General features: G+C 31.3%; 3 protein-coding genes across 7 annotated transcripts; 1 reads left to right on the top strand and 2 right to left on the bottom strand.

Annotated features, from left to right (window-relative positions):
- Positions 1-2,818: 2,818 nt before the first annotated feature.
- Positions 2,819-13,755, bottom strand: LOC130799240 (ABC transporter G family member 1-like). The gene is made up of 8 exons (XM_057662347.1): positions 13,397-13,755; positions 11,547-11,626; positions 9,575-10,039; positions 8,143-8,229; positions 5,524-5,637; positions 4,185-4,376; positions 3,936-4,022; positions 2,819-3,436 (listed from the first exon to the last, which is right to left on the bottom strand). Exons 1-8 carry the CDS (start codon positions 13,602-13,604, stop codon positions 2,819-2,821), a joined length of 1,851 nt encoding a protein of 616 aa, XP_057518330.1. The 5' UTR covers positions 13,605-13,755.
- Positions 13,756-15,428: 1,673 nt separating this feature from the next.
- On the bottom strand, positions 15,429-27,488 carry LOC130799116 (cucumisin-like). Of its 2 annotated transcripts, none has more exons than XR_009039212.1 (3): positions 26,802-27,480; positions 25,689-25,827; positions 15,429-15,807 (listed from the first exon to the last, which is right to left on the bottom strand). XR_009039212.1 is itself a non-coding variant. In XM_057662189.1 (3 exons), the coding sequence occupies exon 3, from the start codon at positions 18,197-18,199 to the stop codon at positions 17,693-17,695; it is 507 nt and encodes a 168-aa protein (XP_057518172.1). In that variant the 5' UTR covers positions 18,200-18,214; positions 25,689-25,827; positions 26,802-27,488; the 3' UTR covers positions 17,538-17,692. The 2 variants fall into 2 exon arrangements, 1 of the variants encoding a protein (XP_057518172.1); XM_057662189.1 differs by lacking the exon at positions 15,429-15,807 and adding an exon at positions 17,538-18,214 and having other exon boundaries at positions 26,802-27,488.
- Positions 20,749-25,837, top strand: LOC130799113 (5-amino-6-(5-phospho-D-ribitylamino)uracil phosphatase, chloroplastic-like). Of its 4 annotated transcripts, XR_009039211.1 has the most exons (4): positions 20,749-22,378; positions 24,426-24,532; positions 24,673-24,743; positions 25,608-25,747. XR_009039211.1 is itself a non-coding variant. In XM_057662185.1 (3 exons), the coding sequence occupies exons 1-2, from the start codon at positions 21,249-21,251 to the stop codon at positions 24,514-24,516; spliced, it is 1,221 nt and encodes a 406-aa protein (XP_057518168.1). In that variant the 5' UTR covers positions 20,749-21,248; the 3' UTR covers positions 24,517-24,532; positions 24,673-25,837. The 4 variants fall into 4 exon arrangements, 2 of the variants coding, with proteins under 2 accessions (XP_057518168.1, XP_057518167.1); XR_009039210.1 differs by having other exon boundaries at positions 24,426-24,743; XM_057662185.1 differs by having other exon boundaries at positions 24,673-25,837.
- Positions 27,489-27,990: the final 502 nt, after the last annotated feature.

Raw genomic sequence — 27,990 nt, 5'->3', positions numbered from 1 at the left:
CGTATGAGCAGAGTGTGGGAACTGTTGTATGGACTGGTAGTGTTACTTAGCTCAATTACATCACCTCATTTTGAGACTAAGTCGGTCTACATGTCTAGAGTAATGGTTCGGTGTTTGAAGTATGCTGTGATGTGCACTGTTTTGCGCATACCAGAAGTGTCATTTGTAGATTTGTGACTCAACCTGGGTGGGGGCACTGGCAGGTAGAGATTTGTTCTCTCTACGGTTTGCTTGGATCAGCTGTTGTGTTTCTTATGTACGGGAATGATACTAAGTGCTTTGTTACATCGGTTGAAGCTTGGGATGTGTTCGCTGAGTTTGATAATGTCTTGATCTCGGTGATGGTTCTTTGTGATCAACCTTGGTTGGCTTTTGTGTACTATGATTGTGTGTTTAGTGATCAGGTACTTGATGTTCGGGAGCAGCACAGTGTGGTCAGATTTCATTTGGAATGCACGTACATGAAGATAGAGGTAAAGAAGGAAGGATGGTCTGACAGTCCTAGTAGATTCTTTACTATGCTGGATTCATTAGCATAGGCCCTTAGGGGCGGTGTGAGGGAGCCCACAGGTGGAGGTGTGCACAACCTCAAGGTAGAGCTTGCCTCGTGTACTCGTGATGCAGATGGAGCATTATGAGTGAACTTGTGATGCTAGTTGAGCGTTATGAGTTGTTATACTTGGAAACGAGTATGTGATGGGTCTTAGTTGAAGACTTATCGGGATGGGTCTTGGTTGGAGACTTGTCGGGATGTATGGCTTATGCTTGAGCTTTGCATCGGGTTTGACTTGAGAATGGTTTTTCTTCACTATGGTTTGATGAGGTAGTGGTTGACTACGTGTTCTCGTCAAGGTGAAGATTGCTGAAATGTGGTGACTCGAACAGAGTGAACTCCGCAGGGCGCGGAGTACTTGCTGTCCCAATCCGCGGAGCGCGGAGAACTCTGCGGGTCGCGGAGTAGGTTCTGTCTCAGTTTCGCGGCTCGCGTAGTTTTACACGGCTCGCGTAATGGCAGTTTCTTGGCACGTTTTTGGCCGGTTACTCTTAGTATTTGACGGTTTTTTTGTATTTTCTTAACCCTAATTTCTTTTTATTATAAGGTATACTATATAAAGGCCCCATGTAATTAGAATTAGAACGGGATGCAATGAAAAACACAAAGTGAGGAAAACTAAGAGAGAAAAAGCTTGGAGAGCCATTGTTGTGGTTTCTCGTGTTCATCTTGTAATCTCCCGGTTTATAGTGAAAAGTTTATTCTCGGTGCCGGTGGATGTAGCTATCACGTTGATAGTGAACCACGTTAATTTCTCGGTGTGATTTTCTTTATTGTTTGTTTGAATCTTTATTGTTTCATTATTGTTTTCGATCTTTGCTTCCGCTGCCGCACAACACTGAAGGTGATTGGGACATTATATAGTTTTTGGTGGACCTTCTCATTGTAAGTTTCGAGTAGGGGTGTTCAAAGGACCAGATAAGGGTCGGGTCGAACCTGGCTTAAATAAATATGATCAGTAGGATTGGATAATGGCTCTTTAAACTTAATATGGGCTTTATATAGGCCGAACTTTTAGTCCGGCCTAGCTCAGCCCGTTTTTATTACTAAATTTATTGTAATCCCTATTGATCAATTTATAAAAATTAAATTATTATTATTATTATTATAATCAAATTGTAGAATTGTTTATAATCGTCATTGACATTATCATTTATAATAATTAAATTATCCATCTATTATGCTATTTACAAATGCTTGTTTTTTGACTGCCCTTTCATACCTCGCTTTATCTTTAATTATAATCGAGCTCGTTTTAAGTTTGGCCCATTTTTAATCTGATGTTTACAAAATCCTTATAAAAATTGATCGAATAATGGCTCAAAACAGGAGCCCCACTCGTTGAAGACCCCTACTCTTGAGCACTCTTCAACAACTTTCTCGTTATATATATATATATATATATATATATATATATATATATATATATATATATATATATATATATATATATATATATATATATATATATATATATATATATATATATATATATATAATTAACATTAATAAATATTTATTATTTTAAAGTTTCTAGTCTAAGCAAGGGTCGTTCTTGACCATAGATAAAGTAAACATTTGCCTAGGGCATATAATTAGAAAAGGCCCTAATATTTGAAAGTTCTGGTTAATGAAGTAGACATTTAAAAATTTGTAATTTATGATTAGTTCTTTTATCAATTAAAAAGTATATGATACATATCTACATTTAAAATGATATTTATAATATATAAGATCTGTCTTTGTTATTTTTCCAAATACTCGTTAAAATTTAAAATCAACCCTTCATAGAAAGGGTCCATTTCTTTCAATTTTCATAGGGCCCATATAGTGTCAAGAACGACACTGGTCTAGGCTGCAATAAGTTTTTTTTTTTTTTTTTTTTTTTTTTTTGGAAAGACATTACAAGAATATCAACTTTTAGTCGCATATATATAGTGACATTGAAAAAATGACACGAATTTATATTTCTGATATAATTGTCAACTTTTTATTTTGAATAAAGTATTTATGCAAAATGTCATTAGATAGAAATTCTTTATAATATAAATAGAAAAATTATTTATGAAATTAACAACAAAAGAAACGACCCAAAATAACAAATAACAATTTAAATAAACACATATAAATATATAATTCCAATATTGTCTTTATTCTAACAACACAAAAGTGTAATTTAATCATCAAACGATTTGATCAACAACATGAATCCAAACAAATTAAATCATTTCAAGCGTAAAAAGTAAACTCAACTTCTAAAAAAACCTATCTTTTTTTGTAAGATCGTTTTTGGCGAATCTCAAAAACCTTAATTATAACAAAAAAAATAAAACGATAAATCATAATCATACCTAACAAGATAGCAAGATCAAACCATTTTGAGTAGCTAACTTGTACTTGTAAGTTATTTTTTAATATATCTTCACCCTTAAGCATTTGTTCTCCATGATCTTTATCACCATTGTAGAAAACAAGTCCATTAAACTCATTTTTGAAGAACCCTTGATTTGCATACGTACCAAATGATATATAATACATTGGGTACTTAAAAATAGGCTTAATAAGTTGATTGGGTGTTCGAAAGAAGCCTGCGGTTAGCATCATAAGGCTTTGAATTCCCGAACCAGTGATGATACCCATAAGAAAATCTGGCACAATGCTTGCCACAATCATCATCATGCTTTCTACTAATGTCATGGTGGCGAAAAGAAGAAGTGCAAAGAAGATGAAGTATTGGAATTGTGTTCGTAGACCAGATAAGTAATATGTTATTGCTCCGGGAATAAAGGAGATGATGAATAAGTATGGAAGAGAAGAGATTGTGTTGCTAAGAACAAATGCACCAACACCATAATATCCATTTAGCCTTTCTTGATGAAATATCTGAAATATTATAGATCACAAAATTCTTAGAGTATATAACATATTATGGGACTTTAATTATCAGTTTAAGCTTTTAGTTGAGATTGTTCTTTAATATGGTATCAATGCTAGCGTGATAAGAGGTTATGGGTTCGAATCTCAATTACCCCTCATTTAAAGTGGAATATTTAACGCAAAGTATGAAAATGATCTGTGTTGCATTTATATTATGAACACGCTTTTTTGAGTCAGTGAGAAAGAGGAAGGGAGTCAAGAAAGGAGTGTATGTGAGATTTGACACATTTTTTTACATTCGACCACTAAAATTCTTTATGAGATTGGAAAAATGTTTTGTAACATGAGCAATATTCAACAAAGTTTTTATTAACTTTTACAATTCTTACAACCTTGTAGCATACTACAATATCAATTTTATATTACTATTTTATTAATGACTTTTAAAAATAATCACCACAATAAAACAATCGAAAACAATATTCGATGATATAGCTTAACATACCTTCATGTCTTCAACGAAAGAAGGAAACCCTCCAATGGCCATGAAAGTCAAGAATCCAGCAATGAACACGAGCATTAAAACTCTTGCCTGTCATATATAGTGCAACGCGTTCATGAGAAAGTAAAACGTATTTTTATTTATAGTGGTAGATTTTGACGGTAAACTGCCATAATCATACAATCTCAATCATTTATTATTATAGCGGGTATAATTAGCTAACATCTTTGCATATATAGAGACTTCACTTACTTGAATTGATGCGTAAGTGTCGTCAAGACCACGAAAGAGCAACCCTAGAAAAAGACAAATTCCCACATATATACCTAAGCGAAGCCTATAGTAACCAACATCACGGTACATATTTATGAATGACCTTTGAGTCAGAACAAGAGATTGCGTGATAAAACTTGTTTCACTTCGTCTCTCTTGCATTTGGGATTCCTATCAAACAAAAAGTTATTAGTAAATAAACCATATAAAATGCAACTAATTTTTGATGGCATTCCTAAATTTGAAAAGTATGGTATAAATATATAATTTCTCTTCCTAATCACAATTATACTCACAATTATAATCGAACTTTAACCATATTCAACGTTAATTTCCTTTCTTTTTATAGTGGTTTTAGATGAGAGGATTTGATCTTTTTAAGTAGACGTATTTTTGCGCTTTTTTTTTGTTGACAGTATAGTTTAAGTAGACCAGATTGGTGTTGAGGTAAACCAAAGTTATTTAAGGCTATATTAAAATATTAAGAAAATAATTTATTGAACATGACTCTTAATTAATGCACATGTAGAGATTAAGAGTTGTTAATGAAGTACTCCTATGTATGCATGATAACAACAACATTAAACAAAAATAATAAATAACTCTAAAGGACTCAGGTCATAAAATCAACTCACCCAAAACACTTTTAACTCAACACTTTTTTAAAAAATAGTGTTATAGAAGTATATAAGTAAGGTATGTGACACATTACTATGTAAGGGTGCTTATTAGAGATAGTCCTGAGTCGGATTTGAGTTAGATCCAATCGAATTAGGATCTAAGCTCATCAATTTTTGGGGACCTATATCCGGACTTTTAAGGTCTGAAAATTTTAAGACCCGACCCTAGACTCACTGGGTCTGATGGGTTCAGAGTCGTAAAGGGGTCCTAAATAGATTTTTATTTAATTAGTCGTACTAAAATTTTTTCACATTTTAAAGTTTTTGTTAGTACTAAAATTAGTATATGGGTTGTATTATATAAGTGTAAACTGAGTTCAAATAAATATAGTATTAGGTTTAGATTGAATTTAAAATTTATTTCGGATTGTATAATATGTTGGGTTTAGAGTGGATTGGGTATTAAATGGGTATAGAGAAGGGTTTGAGTTTGAAAATCCTAGACTCAAACCCATTTATTCTTTTGGACTCCAATCAAACATGAATCCATTGGGTATCAAAAATTGGATTCAAACCCTAAAAACAGAGATGGGTTCAATAGGATCATAGACACATGACTATTCCTAATTCTTAATGTTGACATATCTCGTTTTTAAGATTTTAATAGAGTTGTTTATTTGAGAGCCAAAAAAAATTACATGTTGACATATCTCGAATACTCGTGTTTGAACTTGTTGATACTCTTCGGATGATTTGTATGCTCGCACAAGAAAATTTATTGCATTTTCTGTGCTAATTTTCCCTTCAAGTTCCTGTCACAGATACTGAAAGTTTTAGTAAATAAAGCTCAACAAAAAATTCTTACTCTGCTTGTTGTTAATGGAACAGATTTTAGTGCAAATTTTCATATCATGTGTTCTTTGATTCTCATAGGAATGAAAATCTCATCTCCAAACGAATTTTTTTTTACGGTCGTTGTTGTATGAGTCCGTCTCACCGTGAGACAAGTCCATACAAAAGATCCATTATGTTAAAAGTTTCTATTATTAGGCTATTTAATTCACGTATGAGGTGCCTCTCACGGTGAGACCGTCTCATACAAGAATTTTATGTTTATTTTATACTCCCTTTTATTCATCCTAAGTGTCATATTTCTTTATTTGGTCAAATCACCCTAAATGTGTCAATTCTATTTTGAGTATCTTAACTTTACTAATTTAATCCTACTGAAATTTAATCTTTTCACATATCTACATCTATTAAATCCATTTTACCCCTATTAAAATTTAAATATATTACACTTTTTTCTTTCACATATAGTCCCATTTAACTTAATAAAAAGTCAAATGAGACACAATGAGTGAATAGGAGGGAGTACTTTTCTGATCATTAAATACCAACTTTTCAAGTATTAGTATATGTGTTGGGATAATTTATCCCACATCGATGAATTAAAGATAGTGTATATTTATAAGTCTAAGGGCTTGCTTGAATTGAATGTAAATATTTAAGAGGTTAAATAAAAGTCAAAGTAGGAAAAAAAGTTAAATTAGATAGAAAATTAAAGAAATTTGATTGTAAGAAAGGTGGAAAAATTGGTTAGAAGGTAATGAAAATGGATAAAACAACAATTATTCCCCTCACATTGGAATATAAATTTACCCTAGGGAAAGATGGAGGAATACTTTTCTCCAAATGATTTCTATGATTTCTATGGCTCATTTGGAACAACACTTGTTCCAACTTATCCAAAAATACAACAAAAAATTCATACTTGGCCAAAAATTTCTGAAAAATTAAATTTCAAAAATTACACCAAGTGGTGTAAAGAAATACAGACTGAAATTGATGATCGGGGACGATTCAATCATATCATTGCCACCCTTCCTACCACCAGAGATCAACAATGGATCCAAAGTGATAAATTGGTGATCTCTTGGATCCTTACAAGTCTTGAACCCACCATTATTGATTGTGTTATTGGCTATACTACTACTGTTCCTGAATTGTGGACTTGGATTCACACCTTTCTCGGGCCAATTTCGCGACCTCCCGTGAATGAACACATTCAACAAGAGGTCGCGGGAGAGAAATATTGGAGACACCGACAGTAAGATAAACTTGAGCATTTTTGAAGCAACTCTGGTAACCACCGTTGTAGTGGCTACCAAAGCTTACAATGGCAGTCCATTTAAAATAATGAAGGAAAGTGAGATAAAGGCAACATGTCATAAAGAAGTTGAGAAGGTAGCAAGTAACAAAGAAATTAAAACAACCGGGAAGAAAGAGAAAAAAGGAGGTAGGAAAGAAAATTGGTGCATATGGAAAATACTTTCTGTACACCCCTTTTTCCACTAACCTTACCCAAATCCCTATCTAACCCGTTTCATTAAACCCATACCTGTATCAGTTTTCTAACCTTCACCCAAATAATAAAATAAATCAACTTAATTTGTTTATTTTCCTTTTATCTAAACCCGAAAAGTTGAAAATCAATTATGAAAATTTTGCAGAACAGATTATCAAAGTTTTCTTTGTTAAATCAAAAGATCAACTGGCCGGCGGATTTTCTGTTAAAGGCGATTGGATTCGAAGACTTGAAAATTATTGTGCAAGTTCGGTTCAGTGATCCCGAGACCTAACTTGAGGGGGAGTGTATGAAAATAGAGTGTAGAATAAAATAAAGATATTATTTCAGAATATTACGTTTTAGGATGTTAAGATCTTTTTTAATATTTAGGATATGAAGGTTATTTTGTTTCCTATTATTTAGGTTTAGGTTAATATTTTGTTTCCTTATTTTAGTTCTAGTCTCTTGTATAAATAGAGGTGTTACCTCTCATTATAAATTAATACAAATCCAATATTTACCAGACTAAACCGAAATCAAATTACGCATTATGATTTTGTACACATCATCCTTTTTTTATTCATCTTTTTAAGTTTATTCTCATTCTAAATCTTTCACAAGTATTTCAATTACTTCATTTGTACCAACACTTACCTTTATTTCACTATTTTGACTTTTTTACTCCCTTAAATATTTATACTCAATTCAAGCGACCCCTTAAAGTCTTTCCTTCCATGCCATATAATTTTTAATTGATATCTCCATCATTTATAAAGTGTGTGTAGTAGTATTTTCCTACATATGTTGACAATGAAAAAAAATGTAAACCAATAATGATCACATTGTCAAGTAGTTCGTTGAGTTAAACTATATTACAATTTTATTATAATTCACACTATTTAATTATTTTAAAAAAAGTAAACAAGGAATTTAGTGTTTTTACATATATAGTGATGTAGCCACTTACCAGTTCAAAATCATTATTGATGGTTCTAAGGTAGTGATCAGATGGATTTCTCATACTTGGGCATGGGAAACCATACCAAGAGAAGAACTGCAAGTAAACGTCCTTCAAAGTTATTTTATAACTTTACTAAAGAAAAAGTTCGAGAAAGTTAAAGAAAATAACGAGATATAGGTAAAGTGAATGTTAATGAAATATATATATATATATATATATATATATATATATATATATATATATATATATATATATATATATATATATATGCTATTTGATGGACTCGAACTGGTGTTTGTAATAGAATTTAAGCGTATATGGATGACGCTATGCGGCTTTAGGTGTTAAATTAGTATTAAGTATTTGAAAATACGATAATAACTCTCTTACAAATATACGAAAAATATAATGACTTACAAAAGGTTCAAATTTAACAAATCAAAGAAATTTTTTAGACCTATAAAAAATCCTAGACCCATCAGATTCAGAGGGTCTGAAAATTTTAGACCCCTTAGGGTCTAAATCCGGATCTGAATAACTAAAAATTAAAAGGGTCCAAGTGCAGATCTAATTAGACTCGCTCTAAACCCACTTCATGACCATCCCTACTATACAATTACATCAATAGAATAACACGAGCTCACTTAGCGTGCACTTTTTACTCGAGCACTTTTTTTTTTGGCCATATCTCTTTTTTTGGGGTCTCAAAAGATCTCCTTAAGATTACCCCTTTCTTTTGTAGATGTGTCTTCGTCCTTGCATTATTTCTCTATTCTTCCATCGGAAGAAGACACTAATTCACTCTCAATATTAACCTTTTAAAGGTACCTCATTTCACAAACTCGTGCTCATAGGAGCACCAACACTTGTTTATAAGTATTGACTATGGGAAATGGCCATTGCTTTACACTGTTTTCTTAAAAAAGACGTTGAAAAAGTGTGGCGACGAGCTGGCTATGATAATTTACAGTCGCCATTTTTAAGAAATCATACGGTGATAACTTTTTCGTTGCCTGTCCGTCGTCATTGTCAATGAACAGGTGATCATCGCCTCTTTGCCGTCGCTATTTTAACATTTATTTGTAGTATAAGTACCGACTTTCAAAACAATGGGTGCTCACTCGAAAATATATATTACTCAATTGTAGACATGATCGCGAACTCTACAATTATACCTTTTAACGCGACTTGAGGTTAATTGTGATATGAGAGTATTTGACCATATTACAGACCTAGACACCCTATCAGTCCAAAATTGCTTTTCTAAAACTCTTGTTCAATACTTATTTTCTTTTGAAATTTATGTAATCTTCAGTGTCTACCCAAATACCCTTATGAATTTGTCTCTGATTCCATCAGCCTACCCCTATAATGCAAAAATACTTTCATTTCAAACATGTTCTTAAAAAATAAGGATATAAAATCAAGTACTCCATACCGTATTTGCATTAGAGACAGGACCAAAATAGACAAGTTTTCCATAAGAGAGAAGGCAAAGCTTATGAAAAAGCTCAAACACTTCACTATTTGGTTGATGAATAGATGCAATAACAGTCACACCTTCTTCTTCCGCAAACTTGATAATATAACTCATAACATGATAAGATCCGGCGCTATCCAGCCCACTCGTCGGCTCATCTAAGAACAAAAGCTTGGGTCGTTTTATGATCTCCATACAAATGCTAACTCTCCTCCTTTGACCACCACTTATACTTGTTAATGTCCGTCCTCCTATTATTTTATTGCGACAATCCTCCAAACCCATCTTGTTTATAACCATGTCGGCTCTTGTTAATTTATCTGATTTGGGGATTGAATTGGGAAGTTGAAGTAGAGCTGAATAGTATATTGCTTCTCTTACTGTTAGTGTTTCCATTAAGATGTCTCTTTGTCCAACATATGCCTTGTCAATGCACAAATTAAAGGATTTACTAATTATTAGTTTCTAGGAAGAATAAATAAGTTAAAGAAGCATCTTAACCAATTGCTTTAAGTTTATGATTGAAACTAACACGTCCCTTTATACGACAGTACTTAGAAGTGTGGATGTAGTTAGGGATGGGCATGGATCTTGGACCCTAAGAGTGATCTAGAACCGAACTAAACCTAATTTAAGGGTATGGATCCACCTAATTTTGGACCCTACAGGTCCGGATCGAATCTGGGTCCAAGAACTTAGGGTCTGGGTCTAAGTCTGGGTCCACACGTTTCAGATCCAAATCCGACCCAGATTCGACCCATAGACCTATTTACAACTTTTTTTCAAAATTATATATTAATTATCATGTATATTTAATTATTTAATTTAGAACTTTGTTATATTTTGGAATATTACGTGATTTAAAATTTTGTCGGTTCATGTAATTTGAAATATGGTTGTTGTATCTATACTTTAAAAATCAAAAGACTTGATGAATATTTCATTTCAAGAACTTTAATGTTGGAATACTTTATATATTTGCTCGTTCAATTAGTATAAAATATTACAAAATCATTCTTAATGGAAATGTTTAAATAATTTTATACAAATGGACGAAATTTCTGTAATATATTTTAAAAAAATTTCAGGAAAAAAAATAAAATATAATATTAAACGCAGATCCAAACCCTAGACCTGTCAGACTCTAAGGGTCTAGGTCTGGGTCTAAATCTTTCAGACGCTATGGATGTGGGTCCGTGTGCAATTAAAAAGTTAGGGTCTTTTTAGGTGCAGTACAGACCCTACTCATATCTGACGCTACATATTTTGGACAAATGACGATTCTATATACTCTAAAACACCTGCTTATGTCTTGCCAAGTAATATAATATTATTTTTTCTTTGTAGACCACAAATGGCGATCAACTGCTCCACACGTTTAGTGCGCAAGAAGTGACAAAATAATGCTTTTGTCCGTTTGTTGGTTGTGGAAAGAGTCTTTCGATCACCTGTTTATGAATTTATGACCATTACCTCAATCTAGGTTAGTATTACTTATTGTCTCTTCAAATTTGAAGCACAATATATATAGTTGCCAATTTATTTGGGACATGAGATTAATATTGATTTTGAATTGTTTTGTGTCACAGCCCACAAACAATTATAAGTTTTTATTAACTATTAAGAAATCAATTCAACTAAAAATTTAAGTTGATGGTTGAGGTCTCAAGATATGTTATATACTCTAATACGCCCCCTCCCACAAGGGTTTTTTGGGCTAGAAGTGTGGATTCGTTACAGGCCCTCCTCATACCCGGTGCGGAATTATCCACTTTAAATGAGGGGTGGTTGAGATTCAAACTCGTAATCTTTTGTCATACTGGATACCATATCAAGGAACCAACTCAACCAAAAAGTTAAACTAATAATCGAGACCCCAAAATATATTATATACTCTAACATTACCGAACAAAAGAGCATAGTTACTCACCGAATTACCAAAAGCGAGACCCTGTTTTTGACCATTGAGCAAAATGTCTCCATTGTGCCTCATGTTTGACCGCAACCTCCCTGCTTGTGAAAATCAGTGTGTTCATTCTAGACCATAAAATAGTACGAAGGTACAAGTCATAATATTTAGTCAAGGCCGGCCCTACGTAAGGATAAGAAGGGTCTATACTCAAAGTTTACAAAAAATGTTAAATAAAAATTCTCTTTATATGTATCAAATTTGAAAACTTGTGTAATTAAGTTGTTCCCATTTTAACCACCAAACCAAGGTGCTATTATTGAAAATTGTGAACTTGTTTACTAATTGAATTTTAAAGGCACGATTGTCAAACAAAAAGCGAATAACATAAAGCTCAATTGTTAAACTCTAATTAGTATCCAATACTTCTAATTTTTTTGCTGCTTTTATTTTTTCTATGATTAATCTTCTAAATTTATTTTTTTATTTTTTAATTTGTTATCTTTTTTTTGTAATGCATTACTTTTGTTTTTATTTGATCGATTTTTTGTATGTTGGATTTGAGCGAATCAAATTTGTGAGTGTTAAATCTTTTTGTTCATTTTTATATGATAAATAGAGTTCTTTTATGAATTTTTATATAATCATTTTGGAGTTATAATACTTTAATAAAAATATTATATATTGCTCGTACGATGCACAACTTTATTAAACTTTTCAATATATTTGTATAAACTATAAAATTAAAAATTTGAGAAATAAATTTTACATTAGAGTTATATTTTATTTCACTTTGAATAGTTGTATATACATTACATACATCGTATGATTTGTATCATATTTTGTATTGTACGTGCAAATGATTGTGAAAATTTAGTTCATGACAAATAAATCACAACAAAAGACAAAAATTTAAATTTGATTATACATTTAATATAATTTTATTTACTTTAGAGAGTATATACAATACAAAATTATGAGTTTTTGTAATAAAAATAACATTTCAATGTTTGTTAACAAAATAAATATCACATTAATTTATATAAAATATTACGACTATTAATAACACATTTCAAAATCAAATTTAACATAAAGACATGTAAAATTATTTTATAAAAGTTTAAACGAAAAAAATAATTTTTGTCGTAAAAAAATAAAAGTGACTTACATAATGATAGTCACTACCTAAATTATATTAGAATTAAACATTGCATTTAAGTAACCCATTATATGAATAACAAAAAATCCTAATAAAAGTATATTATGTTTTTACCATATCAAAATATCCAATACACTAAATAATACTCATTTAAAAAATAAAATGAAAAAGATCTTATAAATGATTGAAAAACAAGAAATAATATATATGGTTTTCTAATACATTAAATGACGTGACATAAAAAATATAAAATTTACCAATATGAAAAATATTATAGTCATAATTAGAAAGTAATAAAGTCAAAGATATAAATAGTAGTAACAATAACATCATCATTGAGTATTGGAGGAAAAATTTTTGTTGAGATTATGACAAGTAAGCAATTTTAAAAAGTGATAATATCATAAGTATTTTATTTTAGTAATAGTTATAGATTATATAAGATTTAATTAATTGTCAGTGAATTTTGAAAAGATGAAAATTAAGATTATATTACTTCCATTCCTTATTGATAATCTAATTAAAGATAACTACATCGGTGCGTAACATTTTTTAGTATCATAATTTTGTATTTATTAATACATATTTTATGTATAATTAGGATTCATAACATATTTTTTGCCCCGCCTTCATAAAATCTCAGGACCGGCTCAGAACTCAGAAGGTAAATGAGATAAGATTTTCAGATAGGCTTTAGCAAAGAAAATGTTACCTGCTAAGGCATCTAAGAGAACGGTCTTCCCACAACCAGAAGGACCCATAACGGCCAAAACCTCTCCTGGCTCTGCATATCCCGTTACCTCTTTCAATATCGGCTCCGGTTTGGATCTACTTTTCTCGTCCGTCACCGTAACCCATAGATCTTTCCACGTTAACCATGCTCCTTTTGATCTACTTTCTATTTCTGGAAACCCCTCCATTATACCTCCCTTACTTCTTGTTCTATGTTAATGTGCTTATATTCTGAAGTCTCTTCATACATTATTTATAATTTTGTATATTGAGCTTAATTAGCTACAGCTAATCTGCTAATTAGCGTAACTTGTAGGCACGATATATAGCTTACTACCCTTTTAAGTGATTGTTTTAAAAAAAAAATATTTCAAAGTGAACATTATTACCCATATGTCAATTGTCACACATGGGAGAAAATAAATAATATATCTGACTTTTATAAATGTGAGGAGCAACCCCTAATATTACTACTAGTTGGTTTTAATACCTCATTTGGATTTATATGTGGGTTACCTCTTCGATCTTCTCTTTATTCGGATTGCTCTGACTTATTTTCTGAAATTCTAACATAGTTATCCAACTCTATATGCAGTAAATGTACGTTAAACTTCCTGTCGTTTCATTACACTTGTTATATTTGATCTTTTATGAAATTCAGTGTTTTGTTTTGATAATTTATATATTTAACTATGAACATATAAAAATAATAAAAAGTTAATATTATGAAAATATGCGATTAAACGATTCAAACAAGATCCCACTTGACTATATTTTATGGTACACATTAGCCACAATATATAAATAAGTTTGAACAATTAATAGTATCAATAGACGACTGTAACAAATAATTCAGAATGGAGAAAGTATATATCTAGTGAATGATAATTTATATATGAAATAAAATTAGTGAATAAGACAATGTCTAAGAGTATAATAACTTCATGTGCGGGTCTTAGTTATGACCTGTTTTTGCTCTAACGACCCGTTTTGTAGGTGGTAATAAATGGTGGTCAAGGGAATGAAACTAGTGTAATTTTGGTTGAAAAATCTTTTGGCTACCTTAATGTCCATGCTTTTCCAACTTCAATCATTTCATTTTCTTCATAAAATTCATTATAATGCATTACTATTGGGAGATGTGGCATTAGGTGGTAATAGGAATTTGTGAAAAAAAAAAACTTTTTTGTGATGAAATTTTACACTATAAGTCATTCTTATTATCACCATTTAGTACCACTAACCAAATGGGCCGTAAACACGTTCATGCTCAACACATTTGCTTGATTTTAAAAACAAAGTATGTATACCTAATTTGAGGTGTTAATTCGAATCATTAGGTCTATATTTGATTAAGTGTTTCCGGTCAGTTTGAATTTAAGTCTTGTATTCACATTGATTTTACATAATTATAAATTATTTTTTAAGTCGGATGCATATCGGGTCCTCTGCTTTTTTTTTAACACCTCTATACCCTATATATATATATATATATATATATATATATATATATATATATATATATATATATATATATATATATATATATATATATATATATATATATATATATATATATATATATATATATATATATATATATATATATATATATATATATATATATATATATATATATATATATATATCAAAGAATCGATCAAGATTTGGAATGTTGTTTTAAAAGCATTAGTCTTAATATAATAAGAACCTTGCGTGTATTCATTAAACTAACAATTTACCTTCCGATATCCTCGCATTGTTACCAAAATTCGTCAACAACTTGCACATACTAAATATATTATAGATGTGCCATCATGTCAAGAACTTCAATTTTTAAAATTTAAAAAATTCTTTTACTTAGTTTTTTAATGAATGAAAAAAAAATGTTGAATAAATATTTTGGAAATATAATTACATAGATGTTAAAATGAAGATATATATATATATATATATATATATATATATATAAAATCAAATAATAATACAAGTTATGTTGTTGTTATCAAAACTAAATATTTAATTATATAATTATCGATTATACAATTTAACATATAGGTACAAAATAAGTTATTTCAGGGGAAAATAAAATGGTGTTTCATTTCACTAAACATCATATTTTCATCAGTCCTATTATATTAATAGTTAATTAAAAGTTATTTTGTCACCAGAACTACAGTGAATCGTTGCTAATCTCCGATCTTTAAAAGCACCTCTCAAAACTTAGCGGCGACCCGCCATTTTTAAGCAATGCAAAGCAATGAGTCCACTTTACCACCAGCTATTGTTCGTAGAAACTTTATTTATATATATATTTTTTTGCATCCTTATCAAATGGCAGGTATCTTGAGCTTTTTCTCCTGGCCTTCACTCTCTTATTAATACATTATCCTGATAATCAACATAAAATTCCATTTTCATAACAAAAACATAATAAAATCACAAAATCATCGATGAAGGTGTAATAACACTTAAATTTTAATAAAAGTGTATTAAAACATCCAATATAATCACGAAAGGAGTGAAATTGACATGTGTTAGTGCAAGAGCCAAAACTCTTAATAATGATGATGAATTTGATCACTTAATCAAACATGCCTTAGCTTGTACTTTAGAGAATGACTTTGAGGATGTGTCGAATGGAAGTGAATTGAGATTTGGAATGATACATGAGCTGCTTAATGTGGGGCGTTTAAGGCTTTCACTAAGGGGAGAAGAACCATGTCGTGAACAAGGCAAGGCATGGGAAGTACTTGGCTCGATCAAGGCAATAACGGAAAACAAAGCAAAAGGTCTCAAGGGCTGCTGCTCGTTCGAGCTCTTTACTGGGTCGTTCGAGCAGCCTTCGCTGCAGTAGGCAGTGTGTTTCTAAAGTGATTGCTCGTTCGAGCATAGTATTGTTGATTCGAGCATGTTGTGTCAGAAGCATTCCAACGGTCATAACTCTTTTGTTCTTGTGCATTAAAGGGTGCATTATATTCTTTGTTCAGTATAACGTTTATTGCCATGTTTATTGTGAAGTTAAATATGCATTGAGTGGTAAATTAAGAGGGGTTCTCGAATGATGTATTGCTTCTCTATGAAAGAATACTTCATTCATAAAATCAAATCACCACAAACAACACAAATTGAGAGAGAGCTAGTTCATTTGTAAGAAACTTGAGAGTGTTCTTTCTTTGAATTAGCATTGTGATCTTGAGAGGTTGTTCTCAAGATAGACAGGGTTATTAATACATTGTATTGCTGAATTCAATTATAAATAAACCATTGTTGATGGGGAGGTATCCAAGATACCTCATAAATCGTTGTCCATTGTTTCTATTGTTTTTCTTTGTGTTTTTCATCTTGATTTTCATTGATATAACCTCTTAAGGCTTTCATTTCAACTTGAATAAGTATAAATAATTGAACTTATTAGTTTGCTTTGAGATACAATATTGAATGCTAATTAATAAGTGTATTGACACAAAACTCTTAGACAATGATCAAAGCTTTACTAGAGGATGATAGAAAAAGAGATTTCTTAAAGAAAATTCACAAGGCTCTCAACAAAAATTGTGTTTGATGTATTGAAAAGTCGGTTATATTTGACTTCCCAAACCCCCTTTATACTTTTACTCAATTTTACAACAATCCTATCTATTGGCAATAGATAACTAGAAAGATCCAAAATTGAGGTTATGAGTTGCTCATAATTCGCTCACCTCGTGTTCTCGACGATGGGTCGAATTTAAAATCGATGAGTTGTCGTACCCTCAACATTCGTTAAAACTCAAAAATCGCGCACTCGACAATTTATTGAGCTTGATCTCTACTACTCGACGATCTTCAAGCCTTGGACTTTTTTTTAGTCTTGTACACCTTTTACTTAATAATCTCTTATAAAAGGTAAAAATAAAGGACAATTCCAGTATCCCACATAAAATAGGGTCTAAAGTGAGAGATTTTTTTTTTAAAGAAGCGGACATACAATACCTGTACCTCACAAAGAGGGAATAAAGACAATTGCGCACGGTAAACAAAATTATAAATACACTCATATGCCTATAGATCAACCATAGAAAATTATCCCTTAACTTGGATTTTTTTAATAGAATCTCAATATTAACAAATGGCTCAAATTCCACAAATCATTATGTACACAACTCAACTTGATCCTTTTACAATAACACTTAGCCAACAACTTACAATTGACATGCTCAACTTATTGTTGATTATTCCATCATTTATTATAATCACATAAAAGTTGTTAGTTTTATTATCCATTCACAAAAATCTAAGACAAATTAAAAACAACAATAGGGCTTCTAACTTGATGTTCACCATCATCCCACACCAAAGAACCTAACATTAAAGCCCTCATATCAATAGTCCCACTAACCCTTACATTGTAGGACACTTTTTGTCCAAGAGAATCAAATTTCAAAATAGATGGTTCTTCTTTAATAGATAATGCTTGCCCTTGAGGCAATCCAACTATTGCTTCGTATGTAGAATTTGTTGACCCAACATTAGTAACTGCCCAACTAAACATAGTGTCAAAATGGCCTAAACTTGTAGACAAAGCAATGGAAGGATAATTAAGATCCCAATTTGTTAAATTTCCTTCACAACTCAAATTTTCACCTGTAATTAGTCTAATTAAAGTCTCGTTTAGCCCTTCACTGCACAAAAACTTCACATAATCATTGACATGGGCATCGTAAACAAGACCCGAGTTTATGGCCTTTAATGGGTTGATCTGACCTGATCCATACGCTAATTCAGCTTCTTCATTTGTCATTGCTCATGGGTGAGGCTGCCAAATTTGCATATACAAGTGTTTAAAATAGATCTTACGATTCGATTTGACCCGACTTAAAAAAGAATTTATAATTATGTAAAAATCAATGTGGACACAAGACCCAATTTTGCTAAATGTTAATGAAAACAAATTTATGTTGATCGATTATTTTGTTGTATATTTGTTTTTTTACACTCATGATTCTCTAATCCGTCTTATTTAAGATATTACTCACTCCGTTCCTTAAAAAAGTTCTCACTTTTCATTTTGGGGTGTTTCATTTGTTATTCTCATAAATAATTTTTCCATTTATATCACAAATTTTGGACAAAATAACATTTTTCATCCTCATTTTAATATTTTAATAATATTTATGGTCCCCTAGTGTTATGTGATTGCCGCCTGGTAGAATTTTCCGTTAAACTTGCTTGGGAATTTTCTATCACATAACACTGCGGTGGCTGCTCGCCACTTGAGCCAACCCGCTTGTATACGATGATTTACATCCCCGTCAATCTCCCCATCCCTTTGAATGATCGATCCCAAATACTTGTACTTGGTTGTACTCTTAACAACTGTTTCATCTATGGACACCTCTGGTTCACCTACCGGTGTTGTCCCACTAAAGTCACAGTGCAAATACTCGGTCTTCGTACGGCTAATGCGCAATCTTTTACCTTTTAAAGCTTCCCTCCACTTATCCAATTTGTTACTAACCTCCTCTCTAGTTTCTTCTACCAGCACTATGTCGTCCGCGAATATCATGCACCACGGTAGTGTCTCCCAAATAGATTTAGAAATATCTTCCATTATGACAGTAAAAATGAAAAGGCTTAGAGCCAATCCCTGATGTAGTCCCACTTTAACCGAAAAAGGCTCTGTTATCCCCACCGGTATTTGAATGCTAGTCGAAACTCTGTTATACATATCCCGTATGGCCTCAATGTACACTGAAAAAATACCTCTAGCCTTGAGGCTATTCCAAAGGACACGTTGTGGTATGCTATCACACGCTTTCTCCAAGTCAATGAACACCATATGCAGATCTTTCTTTCGCTCCCTATATTTCTCCATCATTTTCCTCAAAACATGAATTGCCTCAATGGTTGACCTTCGTGGCACAAAATCGAATTGGTTCTCTCTAATCATCGTTTCTTGTCTAATTCTCCCCTCTATCACTCTTTCCCACAATTTCATTATGTGGCTTAGAAGTTTGATACCTCTATAGTTGCTACATACTTGCGCATCGCCTTTGATCTTAAATAGAGGTACTAGTGTGCTATTCCTCCATTCTTCTAGCATCTTATGTGTCCTCAAAATAATATTAAAGAAGTTAGCCAGCCAACGAATGTCCTCTTCGTTCTGATTTGTAATTATAACATAGAATATTTTTGTTAACATAGAATAGGGCTATAATTATAACATAGAATATTTAGAGAATATTATGATTTGTAACTATAACATAGAATATTTTTGTTTCCCTGTTTAGTTCTCTTAATCATTGTATAAATAGGGCTATAATTGCTTTAGTTAACTAATACAAACAGTATTCAAAAATTCAGATCTTTATCTTAATCTTTATTTCCGCATTATTAATCTTTTCTGGAATTTGATGAATGTTTTTATGTTAAGATATCAATCTTTCTAAAGTTGAAAAGATTTGAAAGGAAAACTATGTTATCTCGCTTCATTTCATTTCTGACTTCCTTTCTAAACAAACAAGTGTTTCTTCCCTTCCATTCTCTTCCTTTCCTTCCCCTTCCTTTCCATTCTTTTCTCTCTTAAGTTGTTATCTTAACATAGTGTCTGTGTTATAGTATTATCAAAGAGATATCTTTTATAATCTTAAAGTGATCACTTATGATCATAAAGTGATTGATTATTTAAAATCTCGAAGTAATCAATTAAAAAATTAACTGATTATATGAGTCCATTTTATTAATCTCGTGCAAAGTTGCAAAAAAATAATAAAAAAATATTAATTATTAAAGTTAATATTTTATTATTAAGGGCCAAAATTTTCAATCAAAACAAGACTTTTAAAATATTTAAGACAACTCTCCTCAATTTCCATAATTTATATATCTATATTCTTAAAGAAGATAAAAAGAATACTCAAAAAAGATGATACTAATTTAAAACTTGAGGGTAAAGCAAGTAGTCATCAAGAACGATAAGTAAAGCATCAAGAGTCAAGAATAAAAACGAGTCCCACTAACTTTGAATCAATTATTATTTTAGTATGTCCAATTTATTTTGTAAATATTTATTTGTAGATAATAATTTATCATATTTAATTTTATTTATATATTTTTAACTCTTTTATTTTATTCACACAATGTATTTTCTCTTTATATTTATCATTAAATTTTTAAAAATTTACAATTTCTCTTTGCTTCAAATAAAGAGAAAGTATATTCCAATTACCAAAGCCCAACTCCATTGTCCAACCGGTAGTTGACGCAATAATAAAAACAATAATTTATTATTATTAATATTATTAATCAAAAGCGGTTGCTCTTATCCACATTATTTATTTATTTTCATCAATTTAATTTCTTTTTATTTTCCTGAAAATAGAAATAACATAAATATTTCCTTTATATTCTTGAATAATCTTTCAATAATTCTCAAATCTTCCTCCAAATTTCCAGCTAAAGGTTTCTTGTAACAGTGTCACTCCTATCTCTTTGTAAATAATTTGTGGATAGGAGTTTTATATATATGTGAATAATTATTGTTGTTGAGGGTTCTTCCAATTTGAATTTTTTGGGATACTCATACTCTGGTTGGTTGAGTTTTAGATTAAAGAATCTTTGATATAGTTTTCTTTCTAATTGGCCATTGTATTGTTGTATACATCAACATATACGCTTGAAATTTAGAGTTTAGAGTAAAAATCTTTGATATAATTTCTTTCTGTTTGTAATTAGTTGTGTAAATTTTGGTGAATCGTTGAATTTTTAGTAACAGTGAGATTAGAGGAGAGTTCGTGATTATTATACAGGAATTGTGAATTTGTGATTAATTGAGTTGATAATTAGTGAAAATGGTTGAGGCAATTGCAACCACATCTTTTATAGGGTGTTGGCCGCCTTGTGGTAGCCGGGCTCTGGTTGATTCCGGCTGCAGAAGAACATCAATTGAGAGTTCGCGATTGCCGATGGGTACATTTATAGGTAGAAAGATTGGTTTGAATCAATGCTTATGCAAGAAGGGATCAAGGAGTTTGATCAAAGCTTTTGCAATGGAATTGACAAAGGAAGCTTACTCGTATAAAGAAAAGGACGGAATCCTACGATCTTGGAACTACCGCAATGATAGTGATACCGATCTGAGACCAGGAGTATGGCCGCCGAATAACAAGGCGGATAATCCATCTATACACAATCCATTACTTAGGTTAGAATTGATGGGTTGTGGATGGTTAGGTGCTATATTTGAATGGGAAGGAGTGATAATCGATGATCATCCTGATCTTGAGAAGCAGGCATGGTTAGCTCTTTCCGAAGAGGAAGGAAAATCACCACCGCCGGCTTTCCTCCTTAACAGAATCGAAGGAATGAAAAATGAACAAGCCATTTCTGAAGTTCTATGCTGGTCTAGAGATCCGTCTAAAGTACGAAGATTAACGTCTAGGAAAGAAGAGATTTATCAAGAATTACATTTGCAAGTTGGAATCTACAGATTGAGATCTGGATCACGGGAATTTGTGGATGTTCTAATGGCATACAAGATCCCCATGGCGCTTGTATCTACCCGTCCTAGGAAGAATCTGGAGGCTGCAATTAGGGATATTGGGATTGAAGGGGTGTTTAGTGTGATTGTGGCTGCTGAAGATGTTCATAGGGGTAAGCCAGATCCTGAGATGTTTGTATATGCTGCACAAACTCTGAAATTCATACCCGAAAGGTGCATTGTGTTTGGGAACTCGAATCAAACCATCGAAGCTGCTCATGATGCGCGAATGAAGTGTGTTGCGGTTGCTAGCAAGCATCCTGTGTATGAGCTTGGGGCTGCAGATTTGGTTGTTAGGCATTTAGATGAGCTTTCCGTTGTGGACTTGAAGAACCTTGCTGCTGTCGAGTCGCCTGAATTTGACGAACCGGAGTTGGAGATGGAGGAAGAAATTGAAGATGATCCAAAATCAACGAGAACAGGAGTGGATGATAGTTTCTGGTAAGTAGTAACACACCCAGATTATGTACAGTTTGTCGGTAAATATACTGATTTCTTTTACACTTCTGTATAAAATTAGGACTTAGAAAGGCAGAAATTAGGGGTGCTCTACATTGGAATGCCTTGTTTTTCTCCTTTGTATGTGAATTCTGTTCAAAGTTCAATATACAAGTTTATTACTTCTACTTAAGTTGCTTGATCTTGGTTATTTGATCTGCTTTATATAGTAATTTTGGATGTGGATAATGTCAGCGAATCAACTCTAACTAGTAACAAGTCCTATCACACGAGAGTCTAAAGTGTAGATGCAACACATGCATCCCTTATATCTAATAATAAATATTGCACTTTAAATGAAGGGTGGTTGAAATTCAAACCCTTTTAACTTCTTGTCATGCTAGCTTTTAATATCATGTCAAGGAACCAACTCAATCAAAAACTTAAGTTGATGGTTATAGTACTCTAACAGATAATGTATGATTGAGATAATGTATGATTGATCGATCGATTAGAATTGTATACATAACCAGGGGTGGAACTTAGTTAATATACAACTGTCATCTATTTTTTTTTATAATTTTAGTCCAACAAATAAAAGCATCATAATTAAAGAAAGAGAATTACTAAAACAAAATGAAAAAAATAAAAAAAATCTTATAAATAGTACTCCCTCCGTTCCTGTTTAATCTTCCACATTATTATAACGGGTAGTTTCAAAAGTTCTTCCACTTTAGAATACTTTCTATTTTTAAAAAGTTTTTATCCCACTTTTACCCCTTAAAACCCCCCATTTTCTTTTAATGTACCCCTTTTCTTTCATTTATAATTATTTTCTCTCTCATACTTTCAATACAATCATTACTTCACACTACTATTTAATTAAAATAATACCCACTACAATCTCATACTTCCAATATAATCATTACTTCACACTACAATTTAATTAAAATAATACCCACTACAACCCAAAGATTCTATCCTCCTTAATATGTGTGAAAAACCCAAAGTGCAAGATCAAAAAAGAACGGAGGGAGTAATATTAAGTATATTATTTCCAAAAATAAAATTTAGAAAAAAAAATTGGGTGAGTCGCACGCGACTTGACCGCGGGTTTCATGCGACTGACCCGCAGTCGAGTCGAGTGCGACTCACTTTTTTTAAATTTAAAATAATACGATTCGAATAAAAATTACCTCGATTATTTGTTTGCGAATTGAATTCCTTAGCTTTTGCTAAAAAAAATTTATGTTATAATTTTGTTTTTTAAGTGTGATAAATGTGTTATTTAGTGAGGTTAGACTTTAGAGTATATGTAAGATATTTTAAGTCCATAGGCAAAATCATAATTTTTTTAGGGGGTGTCGATAAAATGAAAATTGTGGCGATGTTTAAGGATTGTGTTATTTTACCCAATTATTATTTTTCGCTACCCTTTCCATTTTATCGCCGCCCCTATTTTAAATTAATTTAATAAAATGACAAAAATGCCCTTGGACTTAAAAATTTTAAAACTTCTATAAAACACTACAAACTCACTCAATACACTTTTATCACTTCAAAAAACACAAAATCTACACATAAAATTAATTGGAGCTAAAGTGCGATTGAACCTAGGAGGAGTCGTTAACAAAAACTCGAGGTAATTTCTATTTTAATGTAATTAAAAATTTTTTAAAAAATACGAGGCGCACAAAAAGTGTGACTGAACCTAGGAAGAGTCACACACTGAACCTAGGTGGAGTCGCACAAAAAGTGCGACTGAACCCACGAAACAGTCGTATTTTTTGTGCAACTCCTCCTAGGTTCAGTGGCACTTTTTGTGCGACTCATGAGATGTTTCTTATATATTAGTTTAATTAAAAATAGTTTAACTTATTGTTTTGAGATAATTTCACGAAAAGACATTTATAATAGCTCTTATGTACTTCCTTCGTTCTATTATACTTGTTATATTTTACTTTATTACGCAATTCAATATATTATTTTAATCATTCATATTTAAATTACGTATTTGACATTTAAAAGATTGTATTTTTTTAAATTTCAGTGATAAATATGGGTACTCGATGGTTGATGTTGGACGGATGATGGGAGTATTGTTAAAATGTGAAAGAAGTCAAAGCAGCAGAATTTTCTAAATTGCGGAGTATGAGTGTATGACCTCACCCATTACGCTATTTTTTCCTACATTTACTCATTTACTCCTATTTAGTCGATTCATTATCCAATGATCAAATTACCAACTGATCAATTTGTAGCTCTTCTGAAGTTATTGTTGCACTTGCTGTTGATAGGGGCTGACTGTAGGCTAGTATGTTGAGCTTCTGGCTGTGGAATGATTATGTCCTTGGTTTGCTGACTTTTAGTATGAACATCTTCCTTGCTATACTTAACAGTTTATGCTTATTTTTGATGATGTTTTGTGTGTAGTTATTGAATTTTACTGATTGATTTGTCGATTATGTGCTACAAATCCGATTGCTTTTTGGGTTTTAGGAGTCTGCGATTGTCATTGAAATTGGGACGTTTTTGTTGGTAGTGATGAAATTAAAATATTGTAAATTTAGGGATAAAACTAAGTGATTATATTACTAATATTGTGATAATTAAATTAATTTATGAGACAATTTAATTTATAAATATTAGAAATAACTATAACCAACTAAAAATAAGGGAGCAAAATCTTACTATTTAAATCACTCGCTATAAAGTAAAGTAACCTAACTTAACTTTGAAATAACCCCAACATATAGAACTTTGGGTTTGTTATCTTGTGATACATCTGGCTGAATTTGCCGCTCATGGTATGAGTCTTGATGATAAGGGTATGGTTTTCCATCCTTTCCCACCTTAGACCGATCATAGCTTGTATGAGCCGGATATATTGAGTATGGTAATTATAATTATGATGATGATGATAATGAAGTGTCAAAGAACCAATTCAACCAAAAGCTTAAGCTGATGGTTGAGGCCCCATGATGTGTTATATTCTCTAACACGCACCCTCACACAAGAGCCTTTTGGACTAGAAGTGTGAATGCAACACATGCCCTTCTCATACCTGGTGCTAAATATTCCACTTTAAATGAGTGGTGGTTGAATTTCGAACCCGTGACCTCTTATCACACGCTTTGATATCATGTCAAGAAACCAATTCAACCAAAAGCTTAAGCTGATGGTTATATTCTCAAACATGAAGAATCTGAGTTTTGATGATCTGATTGAGCAGGCCTTGAGAGGAGGGTGGAGGGAGAAAGTTGAATTAGCTACTTCAACTTACAGAGATAATAATGGGAGCAAATGTACAAACCGTGACTTCAATGGGAGCTTCCCTCACAAGCAGCCCTTACATATGAAGGATCACCATGGATTGTTACTTTTCCATCTATAAATTGTACTCCAAATTTAGTAGCCAATTCCATTTTTTCCATCCATCCATCTTTCATTGCCTGCTTAATTCACAATATATATATATATATATATATATATATATATATATATATATATATATATATATATATATATATATATATATATATATATATATATATATATCACAATGAAAAACCAGATAAGTCGTTTATTCCACATATTTTACATCATTTCAGATTATAATGTAAGAATTTTTTCACTTAATAATGCAGTATAAATAAAACGAGCAATATATTGTTAGACCAATTCAAGTACATACTAGAACCCAGAAGCAAGTTTGCCAACAATCAATAAACCTTGCAAAATTCAATGACGACGCACAAAAGACCACATTTCATTGATTAACCTAATACCACAAAAGATGCATGATGCAACTTTACCTTTACCATAACAAAACATTATACCAAAATGACTGCCCACAAAGGCTAGTAGATTTCATCAAACTATATGCCATTAATGACGCAACTAGAAAAAATTTGAATTTGTATGTATGCAATATATGTATGAAACCTTATTCTTGTCGTTTATAACAAAAGATTAGCACTTAAATAATACCAAAATGAATACCCATATAACACTATATTTTATTAAACCAATATCGTTAATATAAAATTACCTATATTACCTTTTTGAAAATAACAAAAGATCAAATTAAAACTAAAATAATAAAAAACAATAAATACTTCATTATATAACGTCATTAATGACTCCCAAATAATGTCATTAATGACCCCCACTTAAAAATAATTTCAAAAAGATTGATGAAAATATCTTACCTTTATCAGCAATAACAAAAGATTATCACCAAAATCTTACAAAATGACTACTCACAAGTGTCCGTAACATTTTGTTAGGCCAAGAAAGTTAATGACTCCCATTTAGACAGGATTTTGAAATCAGATATGAGCAAACTTAAGTTTATTAGTGATAACAAATGATTAGCATCAAAACAATACCAAAATGCACAAAAGAATGGTAGTTAGAAAAGTACACTGCCAAGAAGAATTTCATTGGTATGAGGTCCATAAACATCAGATGTATCAAGAAAGGTAATGCCAGAGCTAATAGCATGATGAATAAGTGGAATCATTTCATCTTGAGGTTTAGGAGGCCCATAAAAAGCAGACATTGACATACAACCTAGACCTTGAGCTGAAACTTCAAGGCCTTGAGTGCCTAGTTGTATCCTCTTAATTGAAGTAGTTGTTGTCATTTTTGGGATTGTTTCTGTTTTAACAAACGCAAAAAAGATAAACAGAAAATAATAAATATCAGACACAGATTCAGCGTAATACTGTGTTAGCTAGGCAGAGAAAACAGATTTTAATATATGGGGAAAAAAATCGAATACAAAATACAATTAGTAGGTTAAGAGAGATTTGTATAGGACTCTAGAAACCCTCATCAAAATAGAATTCTAAGCCCATAACTTATGTTATCACAATTTCACTATTGTGTTTTCCTTTTTTTAAAAAAAATTTATTTTTGGAAGTGAACAATGGAAATGTGTGGAGAGGAGATAGTGATGGTGGTGAATGATGAAAGTTGAGTTCTGAGTAGATTTTAATTCATGGATGGATGGTTGTAGAGGAGTGTGTAATCTATAGAAGTCAAAAATATAAATAATTATTGGGGAAATTTGCAAAGAAACACCTTTTAAAACTCCTTTTTTTGTAAAGAAACACCTTTTATAATTTTTTTTGTAAAAAAACACCTTTTAAGATACTTTTTTTAAAAAAAAAACACCTTAAATCAGTTTCCGGTGACTTTTGTCAACTTTCCGGCGTTGACTATGCCAGTCAACGCCGGAAAGTTGACAAAAATCACCGGAAACTGATTTAAGATGTTTTTTTTTTAAAAAAAGTCGTTTAAAAGGTGTTTTTTTACAAAAAAATTATAAAAGGTGTTTCTTTACAAAAAAGAGGTTTTAAAAGGTGTTTCTTTTAAATAATAAAAAAAAAATTTTAATTATTATTTTTTTTATTTTTGTTTTTATTATTATTATTATTATTATTATTATTATTATTATTATTATTATTATTATTATTAATTTTTTTTTAAAAAAATTTTTTTATATAATAATAAAAATAAAAATTTTTTTCAAAAAATAATATTAATAATAAAAATATAAATAAAAATAAAAACAAAAATTTTAAAAAAAGTTAAAAAAAATTTAAAAA

Source organism: Amaranthus tricolor, chromosome 14 (assembly GCF_026212465.1).
Source record: "Amaranthus tricolor cultivar Red isolate AtriRed21 chromosome 14, ASM2621246v1, whole genome shotgun sequence".
NCBI classification, from domain to species: Eukaryota; Viridiplantae; Streptophyta; class Magnoliopsida; order Caryophyllales; family Amaranthaceae; genus Amaranthus; species Amaranthus tricolor.
The sequence above is the reverse complement of the archived record's forward strand: the minus strand, read 5'-3'. Positions and strand labels throughout refer to the sequence as shown.

What these genes read in the sequence shown, in the direction of transcription:
- LOC130799240 (XM_057662347.1), bottom strand. Translation starts at nt 13,604, where the DNA reads ATGGAGGGGTTTCCAGAAATAGAAAGTAGATCAAAAGGAGCATGGTTA. An exon ending in CTGTCTCTAATGCAAATACG is followed by an intron (nt 8,230 to 9,574) that starts GTATGGAGTACT and finishes GTTTACTTGCAG; the next exon opens with TTCTTCTCTTGGTATGGTTT. An exon ending in TCAATAATGATTTTGAACTG is followed by an intron (nt 5,638 to 8,142) that starts GTAAGTGGCTAC and finishes TATCTGTGACAG; the next exon opens with GAACTTGAAGGGAAAATTAG.
- LOC130799116 (XM_057662189.1), bottom strand. Translation starts at nt 18,199, where the DNA reads ATGACAAATGAAGAAGCTGAATTAGCGTATGGATCAGGTCAGATCAAC.
- LOC130799113 (XM_057662185.1), top strand. Translation starts at nt 21,249, where the DNA reads ATGGTTGAGGCAATTGCAACCACATCTTTTATAGGGTGTTGGCCGCCT. An exon ending in GGAGTGGATGATAGTTTCTG is followed by an intron (nt 22,379 to 24,425) that starts GTAAGTAGTAAC and finishes TTTAAATTTCAG; the next exon opens with TGATAAATATGGGTACTCGA.